Raw genomic sequence first — 12,723 nt, forward strand, 5'->3', positions numbered from 1 at the left:
CTGATTCCCAATATTTTCCATTACATGCTGTTGCAGATAGTTATCCCTTAATAACCACATTATATCCAATTCCTTCCTCCCATGTGTCCTCTTCTCCTTCCAATCAATGTTACCATAGTTGAAATCTCCCGTAATAATTATCTTCCTTCCACTCATTTCTTCTATTTGCTTATGCAAACTATCTCCACCATCTATTTCATCACCTGGTCTATAGCAGCACCCAATTGTGTATTTTGTTCTGCTAGCCTCAATCTCACACCAAATAGTCTCAAATGTGCTCTTTTCTCTATCCTTCAACTTCTATTCTTCTTGGCTGCAGCTCATCAGCTATCATCAGTAACATTCCTCCCCCATTTTATTCTACCTTTCACTCCTGAGCACACTATACACATCACATTCAATCCCACTAGCTATATCATCTTCTGTCAGCCATGTTTCACTAATGCCTACAACCTGTGGCCATAGACAAAGTTCCAGTCCACAAACCACACAGCAGCCTTATGACATGGTAACATTGTCTTGTTGAAAGAGATATTGGTCATTTCTGTAGAAATGCCATTAAAGTACGAAGCGTTGTGTTGTTCAGAACGTTCAGATACCTCTCAGAATTCAATGTTTGCACCACAAACAGAGGTCCAAGGCTAAACCAGGAAAAACAAGAACATACCATCACACCACCACCATCTCTGAATGTCATAGTTTGGGTTACACATTCATGTACTCTACATTCACCAGGCATCTGCCACACCCACACTAACCCATCTGCTTGGTAGAGGGTGTAGCATGATTTGTCGCTCCAAAGCACAGCTTTACCAGCTTCCATATCCCACTGTACACACTCTTTGCACCACTGAAGATGACACTGCATGTTTGTTTGGGTAATGTTGTATTTTCATATTGAGGTCCTACCATGGAAACCCATATTGTTAGTCTTGTTTCTGAATGTTTTTGCACAGATTGGTGTTCAACTTGATGCCTATAACTCCACATTCATTGTATTGTCTGATGGATGGCAGTTTTGTGTTATCCTTCATAGCATCCTGTGGTCACATTCCGAGTGTGGTGGATCATCCACTGCAGATACCACTTGAAGTTGACTCCCTTTGCTTCCATCTCAGTATGGTATCACTGATTGTTGAACTGGGATGGCCTAATTTTGTAACAGTTTGTGGAACAGATAGGCCTCCATCATGGCATCCTATCACAATGCCTCTTTCAAACTCCATCAGATCCCGTCTCACAGCCATTTCACCCAGACATGGTTGCACTGACTTGGGAGCATCATATTCCTCCAATTTATACCGGCTACAAACAGATGACTTGTTACATAGCACAATGCATCTTGCCCATGGTGGTGACTTCTTTCCAAGCAGTGTATTTTGAGGTATCATGATGTCATTAATTTTTTGATCTATTGTTGCAATCACTGAATCTCAGCACATTATATTTTGTGCCAAGTGCAGATGTATTCTGAGGATGCTGAAATCCAATGACATGTCATCAGCTTAATAAATATCATATTTATTTGATCATTTTGAGTTTGTTTTTAGGCAACACAATAAAAAGTTAAAAATGAATGATTGCCAGCACCTAAGTTTTCTACATATGTGTGTGTAAATTATCATATATATACATATATATATATATATACAAATTATCACAGTCGTGTGTGTGTGTGTGTGTGTGTGTGTGTGTGTGTGTGTGTGTGTGTGTGTGTGTGTGTGTGTGTGTATATATATATATATATATATATATATATATATATATATATGATAATTTGATCTATTATTTAGAAGAAGTGAAGCATCTATGGTAAAGCCTGCTAGTTATCCTGATAGTCCTGAAGACCAAAATAAATACAATAGAAGGCTAGAAAGAGCAAAACCAACAGCCACAAGGCATCTAATTCTTGTTCGTCATGGACAGTACAATATGTCTGGAGAAAAAGATGATGAAAGAACATTAACTTCATTAGGTAAGTCTGAAACAGGAATTGATATTTTAAGATATTGCTTGTGATTTATATGTTAGACAACTCTGTAGACTCATCATGAAAGCCTCCCATAAACCTACACTGCATTCTCTACACTTCTTGAATTCATTCATAAAAATACTCTACTAAATTTCTGCCACTCCTCAATATGAGGAGTGGCAGAAAAGGTGGTCAATGAGACACCTCTTCATGTTGGGGAGGGGCATCATTGTCCTGGATGGCCAAGCCACTGTTAGTCATTAGTAGTGTGCCTACAGCAGTGAACAGTGTAAGCCACCTTTCTCCTTCCTTCCTCATGGTCTGGGGATAAGGACAAGACTTGCAGTGTTAGTATGGTGTTTATGGAGTAATATTTTTACTTTCTTTCATGTGCATGCAATCCTGTTATTTGCACCATTAGTAAATTACTGCTATGATTCTGAATGGTTTAACACTTAATTTCAAAATAAAAAGAAATCTTTGTTTTAAACTCAAAATCAAGCTTGCACATAGATTCATATCACAGGACATCACATATATAACTTGCCCTCTTATATTAAACTATCAGTTGTTTAACTCATTCACAGACTGAGTTCTTCAGAAATCTTTATAACCAAAAGGAAAATCTTTAATTTACAAAAAGAACATCAAATAGACACAACCAGTATAAAATCAATCCATAAACATTTTGGTCATAACTTCTAATAACATGAAAAACTCCCTAAACAATTTCCCTTCAGTTATATTAACTAACAGTTATTAGACTTTAGAGACAAAACTGCTGGCCTAGTTGGCTGGTTAGTATATACGCTCTCCAGCCAAGAGGCTGTGGGTTTGAATTCCACCATGGGCATGGATGTTTGTGATTGTCCTACAAACTCTGTGTGGAAAGGGAATCTGCAACCCTACCACTTATTTTAGCATAAGACTTCACTCCCAAAATCTGATGAGGTATACGGGAATGGCCGTACGGCATCTAGGGATGTCAAATGTGAACTTCTAAAATTTTAGTTTTTTGCTTCATACAGGAGGAAAACTGATACAGAAACTATTTCTTTTTATATAAGAGTAACATAATGGAGATGAATTCTTCCTGCATCCCAAAATCACAGAATGCTGAAAAAAAAAAAACATAACTTGTCTTTATTCAAAATGCTTTATTAACTTAATTCATTTTTTGAAAGACACAGTACGCTTCACTAAATAAAATACTAAAATCATATCAATGGTTTCATCACTTTAGAAGTAATTTACTTTCTAGATGAAAGTCTCAGGATACTTCATTGAAGAAATAGCTAAACCATAGCATCTGCTTCAGATCACCTTTTAGAATGTGAGAATCCTAAATAAAACTAGTTATGACTCACAAACTTTACTTTACTAGGCTTATTTCTATGTGAACTTAAAAGCAAAAAAGTTCCTTTTTGTTTTAACTGAATAAATCCTATATGGATTAACGACTACAATAAATTTTACACATCTCTTTTTTTAAAAGATGCCATGTCTCACTCTTCCATTTCTAACTTTTCTTCTAATTTCTGCACGATCTTCAAAATCATGGTAGTTTGAAGATACAAACTATCACAATTCTTTATGTTGATAGAAAACTAGCGCACGCACACACACACACGTGCGCACACAGAGAGAGAGAGAGAGAGAGAGTACTTAAAACAAGAACATTTCTCTTTTCTTTCCTTCCAAATAACTCCTGAAAACACTTCCCAACATCTGCATTCTCTTCACTTCCACATGTGTTTGGAAATAGAGCAAAGTGACTTCCACTTTCAGTCCATTGTATGCTACCATTACTGGTTGCAGTTTCAAGCACAATGCTTGAAACTGCAACTTTATTTATAATTTCATAACATTTCTTCACTTAATATTGTTTCGTGAAAAGAAGTAATTAAGTTCACTTAATTATTTTCACAACGTGAATGCTCCAGTCCCTTAGTGGCTCTCCAAGTATTGCCATACAACACTGATTTCAGTATGATAAATTGTATAGACACATTTATTCGTTAATCTTATCTTAATTTTGTTTAGATGTAAGCCAGATTTCATTTGTCAAAGATCTGACATGCACAAAAAAACAAATATTTAACCAAAAACTTTATAAAATAATAAAGGCCAGTCTGTTACCTGACAAGACTCCAACATTATCAGATCTTATATTTCTATCTTCTAAAGCACTTTTTACTGTATAATCCACTTATATCTTGGTCTTCCTCTGGGTCTTTTTCTTGCCAACTGGGCAGAGAACACTTCTTTTGTCTGGCTGGCCGAGTAGTTATCGTATCCGCTCTCCAGCCAAAACACTGCACGTTCTAATCCCGCCATGGGCATGAATGTTTTTAATTGTCTGCGGAAAAACTAGTGGTGGTGGTCGGCAGTAAATGCCGTTGGTGTGGTTGCAGTCAGTTGGTTGGTTGATTGAATGGTGGAGACAGAGTAGGTGCCCTCCCTCGATGAGCCTTTGGACTCCCTGGAGGTGCCAAATAATAATAATAATAATATCATATTATTAACTCATCATCATCATCAAATTCCTGACATATACCCTCAAGGGGGTGTACAGGATATGATAGTACTACATGAAAAATTTACATCATTACTAACTTCCTATCTACAATTTTCCTCCAAATCAGTCTGTTACCTGTCAAGACTCCAACGTTGTCAGATTTATCTTCTAAGGCACTTTTTGCTGTATCAATTCCTCTATATCTTGGTTTTCCTTTGGGTCTTTTTACTGCCAACTGGGCAGAGAACACTTGTTTTGCTAATCTTTCCTCTTCCATTCTGTTAAAGTGACCATACCACCTGAGATTAACTCTGTTAACACATTCCTGGATACTGTTGTCAAGTTTTTTCCTAATATCCTCGATTTTAATATGATATTGTGATTAATACCATCTGTTTATGCTCCTAATCTTTCTCAGGATCTCATATTTGCAGTCTAGTGTACTTCAGTTAATATGATCTTGTCTACTTCTCTTTAGAGCACATTAATAGCATCAATCAGATGGCATTACTCTTGATACAACTCCTAAATGATTGCACTAAATAAAAACTCTAGTCAAAAAAAATAATGAGGGCAAGAGCATAACATAAAGAAAAGCTTCCAGACACCTCCATGGAAAACAGTCATACCTCTGTATTTACTAAAAGAAAGAAAAATGAAACAAATGTTATAGATGTATCAGATGTAATAATCATTTTTGCAGAGGAAGAAATGGACACTGGCCATCCATTCTTCCCAAAAATGTAATCGCTCGATCTCTTGGAAATCATATACAGGGTGTTCGGGATAAATTTGACAGTTTCGTAAGGAAAAAGAAAATCTTCTTTGTATCTATTAAATTTAATGAATTGACAAAAAAACATTACAGGCAGAGTTAATTACAATACTATCAACAAGATTTACTCAAAATAACCACCATTAGCATCGATCACAGCTTCAATTCTGCTTCGGAACCTCGAACAAGCTGATGCTACAGTCTCCCTGGGAAGGGCCGCAAAAACTGTTTTAATTTTATCCATTAACTGGGCTTTTGTATTACTGGAAGTGCGATTGGTGTCTTTTTCAACTGCGCCCCATACAAAATAATCCATGGGGTTAAGGTCTGGGGAGTTTGGAGGCCAAACATTTGGACTGGTGAAGTCGTAGAAATTTTCAGACAACGATTTTTGACTTTTCCCAGAGGTGTGGCAAGGGGCCGAATCCTGCTGCCATACATACGGCCTACCATTGGCTACCCTTGTTATCCAGGGCTTGACTACAGTTAGCAACTCCACGAACAAAGCCCGAATTCCAATGCCAGGGTTCTTCAACACCTGTTCCTGCAGATTTGCGAGGAATTCTGCTGTACGAACGCAATCAGATCGTCTGCTAGGGATCTTTCTTCTTGCTACATCCTCGTAGTCACCATTGCAAGTCTCTAGTTCATGCCTGATTGTTTTTACTGTATTCAGGGAGCATTGGGCAGCAGTCGTAATATCCTTATTTTGATGGCGGGCACGAATCATCATGATACAAGTTATTCTCTTCCATGATTCAGGTGGGTTCCAGCTATCCATCCTTTCTGACATCTTGTATATGAATGAAGAAGGGTCCAAACTTTTAAATGAAGAGAAGTGTGTGTTAATACATGTAACTTACGGAAAAATATAATTAATTATAAATATGTCAAATTTATCCCGAACACCCTGTAAATCTACATAGCTAGAATAATAGATAAATTCTTTCAGTGGAACTGTTGTGAATTATACATAATTTTAGATATATTGAGTTCCTTGAACATATCTGTTTCTATTTGTAGGAGATATAACACCCAGTGAAGACTCCAGCTTGTTGAATTTTACAGAAATGCAACAAGAGGGGGGGGGGTCTTATCACTTATCCCAATTCAGTCCTTATGAATTTTGTAGGGTCATAAGGATGGAACTGGGAATGGACCCGCTGATGGAGGAGTCAACTTTATGGGTGACTGTTACCACCACTCCAGAGACTACATTCATTCACCTCTCAGTAAAATTACAATTTATATTACAATATATTTCATATTATAATAATAAAAAAAAGTCATGAGACTAACCTTGATTATCTGATATTATCTAATAAGTGTGTGTAGAGTCCCCCTCTCTACACACACTTATGGGTGACTAATGCTATGTGGGATAGTGCAAACATTACTGAGAGGCTTAGTGCAGTATGTACTAAACAATAATGACATTTGTCTTCTGAATTATGACAGCAAGTCCTTTTATATTCTTACTTGTTCATATTCTGCAACAGTTCTTGCAATCCATTTCTCAACTATTCATGCACTTTTTATTTGTGAAACTGAAACCAAATACAACACATGGAAGAAATCAGATCTTATGCTTTCAAATATATTATGAGAACAATATTCTCCTTCATGTATGCCAAGATGGAAAATTGAGCTGGTTGACTGGAATACCTTTTTACAACTTGTAGAATTTAATCCTGAGATAGTCAATCAAACATATTAGTGAAGAAGTTATTATTATTATTCAGACCTCCATGGAGTTAAAAGACTCATCGCGGGAGGTCCTTCCTAGGAAACACAAAGTCTATCATACCATTCCTTAAACTCATTGACTGTTCTCGCTCTTGCCACTCTATCAGGCAATGCATTCCATGGTTCAACCACTCTCCATGCAAAGAAACCACTCCTCATCCTCTTGCTCACAGTTTCCTTTCGTACTTCCAAGGATGGTCCCTTGTCATCACTCCTTCCTGCTGTTCAATCAACCAAGTGAAAGAACACCCCAGTGTCAACCCTGTAACTAACCATCTCCCAACAGTTTAAAAGTCTCAATCATATCACCTCTCCTTCTATCCACCAAACTCTGCAGTCCACATTCCCTCAGCCGATCCTTATAACTAACATGGTACAGTCCTGAAACCATCTTTGTTATCTGCCTTTGTACCCTTTCCACAGTTAATTTATCCCCTTCAAATCCTGGAGACCAAATCTGAGAACAATAGTGTGGTCTGATCAGGATCTTATACAGCGGAATGATAACTCTTTTATCTCTGCAGGTCAGCTTCCTTCTCATTATTGCAGCAATCCTCTGTGTTTCCTTCACCACCTTTGCACTATGTCCCCTAAATTTCAGGTTTCTATCAATCATCAACCCCAGATCTCTTGTCTCCCCTACTTCTCCAATAGAGTATGCAACATCCCATCAATGTATCCCAAACCTCAAGACCTTACATTTTGCTGCATTAAACCTACAACCCCATTCATTTGCCCATTTGTCTAGCTTATTCAAGTCCTCCTGTAGGGCTACCACATCTGCACTATTACTAATAACCCTTCCCAGCTTCACATCATCCGCAAACAACTGAATATCCCCCAGTAATTCACTGACAATGTCATTGATATAAAGGTTAAACAATATAGGTCCCAGTACTGAGATATGTGGGATCCCACTTGTAACCCTGTGCCTCCTTGAAACTGCTCCACCATACACACTCTCTCTGATACCTATTGGACAGCCAATCCTGAATCCAGTTGACCAACCTGACATCCAAACCCATGTGCTGCAGTTTAAATATCAGCTTATCATGTGGCACCCTGTCAAATGCCTTCGCTAAATCCAAGAAAATGGCAGCTTATGTGCCTTTCCTTCATCTACTGCTCTTGTAACTTTATTATAAAAGGCTAACATATTACTGAAACAAGAGTGCCCCTTCACAAATCCATGTTGACTCTCACAGATAACATTACCCTCATCTGCCTAATGCTGTATACAGTCTCTCACTAATTTCTCTAAGATCTTAACAACTACGATGACACACAAACTGGCCTATAATTAGACACTTCCGGTCTGCTTCCGCCCTTATGCAATGGTACTATCTTACCTTCCTTCCATTCCCTGGGCACCTTTCCTGTCGCCAGACTCTCATTGAAAAGCCAGGTCAAAGGAGCTGTCAGTTCTTTAGCACATTCTGTCAAAACTCGTGGTGAAATACCATCCAGTCTTACAGCTTTACTGACATCCAGAGTACTCAGTATTTGGAACACACTCTCCTCCTACACCTCTAAAACCCAAACCTGTCCTATCCCTCTAGTATTAAAATTTACTTCTCCAGGATGAAATACTCCAATAAAGTGTTCATTGAACAATTCCAATATGTCCTCTGCATCAGTCACTGTATTCCCATTTTTATCCCACAGTGTCATTCTTCCACAATCATTTTTCCTCCTGCTGCCACATAGCTAAAAAATTCCCTAGGATTTTCATTGGATCTTAGGGCCAATCTCTTCTCATATTCCAGTTTTGCCTTCCTGCAAACAAATATAATTAAAAGAAACACACGTATTAACCACAGTGAAAATTATTTAATTGTAAATATTTCATCCTAAGTATCTTAGGACATCATCAGTAACACATTATTTTTCTGTAACACGTTACGCACGTTTAATGAGATTCTATTGTAATCATGCGCCCTAACTGTATGTTATTCCTATTATTGTTTTAAACTACTGTACTGATGATGTCCTAAGATACTTAGGATGAAATATTTACAATTAAATAATTTTCACTGTTGGTTAATACGTGTGTTTCTTTTAATTATGATTGCACTACAGGTTTCGTTATTTAAAAAAAAAAATGCTAACAAATATTCCTTCACAATTTCCCAAGCACTGATGATATCCCGACCTTCCAATTCCATCCTCCATGAAACTTCCCCAAGTTGACGTCTAAGACAATTATAATCACCTGCCTTATAATTCCACATACATTCCCGTTTCTTTGATACCCCTGCAAGTCTATTCATCTTCCAACTCAAAACCACATGGTCACTCTCTCCAACTGGTGGGAGAGATGTCATCTCAGTTATTAACAACTCTTCTGATGTTATGACCAAATCCAAAACTCTTGAACCTCTTGTTCCCTCTATTACATGTTGCCTAAGACATTTGTCCCTCAAGAATTCTAGAAATTCCATTCCCTTATTGCTCCAGCATCTTCCTCTTCCCAATTTATACTGCTGTAGTTAAAATCTCTCATAACAATCATTCTTCTTGCACTTGCCAAGCTCAACTGTCTAAACATCTCCTGGTCCCCACCCTCTGTGCTCCTTGGTTTGTAGCAACACCCCACTAAATATCCGGTCTTGTCCACTTCTACCTCACACCATATGCTTTCAAAATCATTAGTGTCACTGCCTTCCAAAGCCTCCACTCTTAGATGACATAAGTTGTCACTTATCATAAGTAGTACTCCACCACCACACTTTCCCTTCCTATCCTGCCAAAAAATGCTGTACCCTGCTACTTCTATTCCTGTTATTATATCCTCTTCTGTCAACCATGTCTCAGTAATCCCAATAATCTTTGGCCAGACTGATGCTATCTGCGCCACCAATTCCTCTCCTTTATTCTGGATACTCCTGGCATTAGTATAAAGCATAAAAATGCCGCTGTTTCTATACCCAGCATTATCCCCTCTAGACTCCACCGGGCTCAGCGTTACCTGATGTCATCCCCCTTCTACCAAGTGCCCATTCCCACAAGAGGCCACCCCTGCTACCATTCACCCTGGGCATTCTAGTTTCCCTGCATTGACACACCGACTCGTTCAGAACAGCAATCTCTCCAGATGCCTACATCCTTCCTCATTGAAATGCAAGCGGTATCTTGCATACAATTTATTTTTGTCCTCAAATGCCTTTCAAACATCCACATATTTTATTCCTCTCTTCTGACACATTCTAGCTACTATGTTATTCAGTATTACTGCTCTTCTGCTCAGCTTGTCACTATCATACCTAGGCAACATGCACACTATCTTTCCTTTCTGCATCTTCTTTCGTACAACCTCAAGCAAGAATCTCATATCTCTTGCTGCCCAATTTACATTACCTCTCAAGTCATTTGTTCCTACCATCACAATCATCTCATCTGCCCTTTCACCCCCTCTTAATTGCCATAGCCACACTTTCTATCGTTCCTCCAGGCAAACACTCCTCATGCATCCTATCTTGAACACCACGGATCATTGAGTCCCCATACATTACACCTCTTACCACCCTGTTCCTTGATTGCTCACATGCATCCCTCACTCGCTCTCCTCTAACACTTTCTCTCTGTGTTCCCCTACTTATCTGCCCTCCTGACATCACTCTATCCCTGGTTCCAGTGCTCTCTCACATTCTTCTCATTCCCTCTCTCCTACTGTTTTCATTCCCTCCTCTTCTATCATTCCCATAACTCTCTCATTCCCTCTTCCACTGTTCCTATTCTCTCCTCTTCTGTCATTCCCATAACTCTCTCTCATTCCCTCTCTTCTACTGTTCCTATTTTCTCCTTTTCTACCATTCCCATAACTCTCTCTCTCATTCCCTCTCTTCTGCTGTCCTTATTCTCTTCTCTTCTATCATTTAAAAGTGATGTATTATATAAAAAGTGATGTATTATATAAAAAGTGATGTATTATATTTTCAAGCAGTGATAACTGCAATTACAAAAACATCTCAATTTCTGTTCTCTTTAGAACCTTTGTGGAACCTTAAGTATTAAGCAGAAAAAACAAATTAAGAAAGAGCAGGAGATATAATGAATAGACTGTACATATAAAATTACATAAGAAAAAATTTATTATGATGCACTTATTTCTTCAGGCTGAACATATATAACATTTGGAACATTATGACGTAAGAACAGAAACAAAAACAAGCATTACAAAGTTTTCTTTACTGCCACTCTGAGACTAGGAACATTATATTATTACAAAACTAAGGAACTAAACATAGCCAATAAGCATTGAGGTAAAAGGCTCAGTATGTGTTTAGTAAGAGCAGATAAAAAGAGAAATATAGAGTATGATTAGTAACTTCAAATCACTACTTCCCATAATTTTGATATGCATAAGCTAACGTTGCAATTCATGTTTGTTTGATTTTGAAAAGCTTCATGGCCTTGGAATGTTATGAAGATAATTTCAACAGCTTTTTAAAGAAGAGAAATCTTGGTCTATTATTCTATCATTTCATTTTTAATGCTATTCTGAAAAATTCTATCCACAAACTGCTGTTCACTGAAAAATCTCCTCACCCTAATATGGATATCTAACATTGAGATTCTGTATCTATTCTATATAATGGCAGACTCTACTCATGTTGCTAGGTTAAAGGAACAAAAGATCATTGGTTACAAACCTATTCACAATTTTAAAAATTTTCAAATTCAGATTTTCCCAAGTCCCTAGGAGTTTATAAATTTTATTGTTCCTTTGGATTGCTTTACATCAGTCATGCTGATACATTTTGAGATCAGAAAAAAACTAACATCTTAGTGATGCTGCTGATAAAAAAAAAATGAAAATTTAGTCTTAGCTGCATGGCACTTCCACAAACTACAACATGGAAGGGGATACATACATACATACATACATACATACATACAAGCCACATACTCTTTCACTGGGTCAAGTTCTAAAGTGCTGGAAAGAAGGCAAGATATTGTGCCACTTCATAAGGGAAGTGACAGAACTCAAGCATCAAATTATAGGCCACAAATTATTGCAACAACTGACAACTATCTGTGTGCCAGTTGTTGCAGTTAAGTGTTGGAAAGGCTGGTAAGAACCAGGATCCATAATTGGGTTGACAACAATGGTATTATCTTTGATGGACAGCATGGATTTACTAAAGGGAGGTCATGTTTTAGTAATCTACTTATTTATTACAATAAGGTGATGGCTTCATTGGACAAAAGAGATATATATGCAGTAGCATACTTAGATTGTGCGAAAGCTTTTGATAGATTACTGCATGATAAGTTGATAGTCAAACTAGAGTGGATGGGATTGGATATTAGATTAGTTCATTGGATTGGAGATGGCTATCTCAAAATTATGAGCAAGTTGTGTATGGGGTGAGCAATGTCCCGGAAGAGGAAAATCACTAGTTGTGTGCCTCAGGGGTCAATTTTAGGGCCATTGCTGTTTAACCTATGGTAATGATATTGGAGAAGATCTGGATGGGGATATTCAGTTGTTTGCAAATGATGCAAAGTTGGGACAAACTATGAGGAGTAGAGCAGATGTTGTGGCCTTATAATGGAGGTGTTACATATTTTTAAAAGTGCTGTGATTTGATATTGTGAGAAGTGATAGTGAGGCCTAGGAGCAGGCCAGTATTGATAGCAGCGAGGAAGACAAAATCAATGAAAAGAAGTTAGCTAAACTTGTCCAAGAGAGGTCCCAGAGAATGTTAT

At 37.7% G+C, this 12,723-nt stretch overlaps 1 protein-coding gene across 3 annotated transcripts in view; it reads left to right on the forward strand.

The window, feature by feature from the left end:
- Nucleotides 1-12,723, forward strand: part of Pgam5 (Phosphoglycerate mutase 5) — an 86,045-nt gene that overhangs the window by 13,826 nt on the left and 59,496 nt on the right. For 2 of the 3 annotated variants that reach the window (XM_090406202.1, XM_090406201.1), the window contains exon 2: nt 1,794-1,975. In XM_090406202.1, the coding sequence (XP_090262328.1) occupies nt 1,794-1,975 (182 nt within the window). The remainder of the gene's footprint in view (nt 1-1,793; nt 1,976-12,723) is intronic. The other variant, XM_090406203.1, reaches the window with a different exon arrangement.

This window comes from Typopeltis vanoorti, chromosome 16, assembly GCF_054136105.1.
Source record: "Typopeltis vanoorti isolate ZY-2024b chromosome 16, IOZ_Tvanoo_1.0, whole genome shotgun sequence".
Lineage (NCBI taxonomy): Eukaryota > Metazoa > Arthropoda > Arachnida > Uropygi > Thelyphonidae > Typopeltis > Typopeltis vanoorti.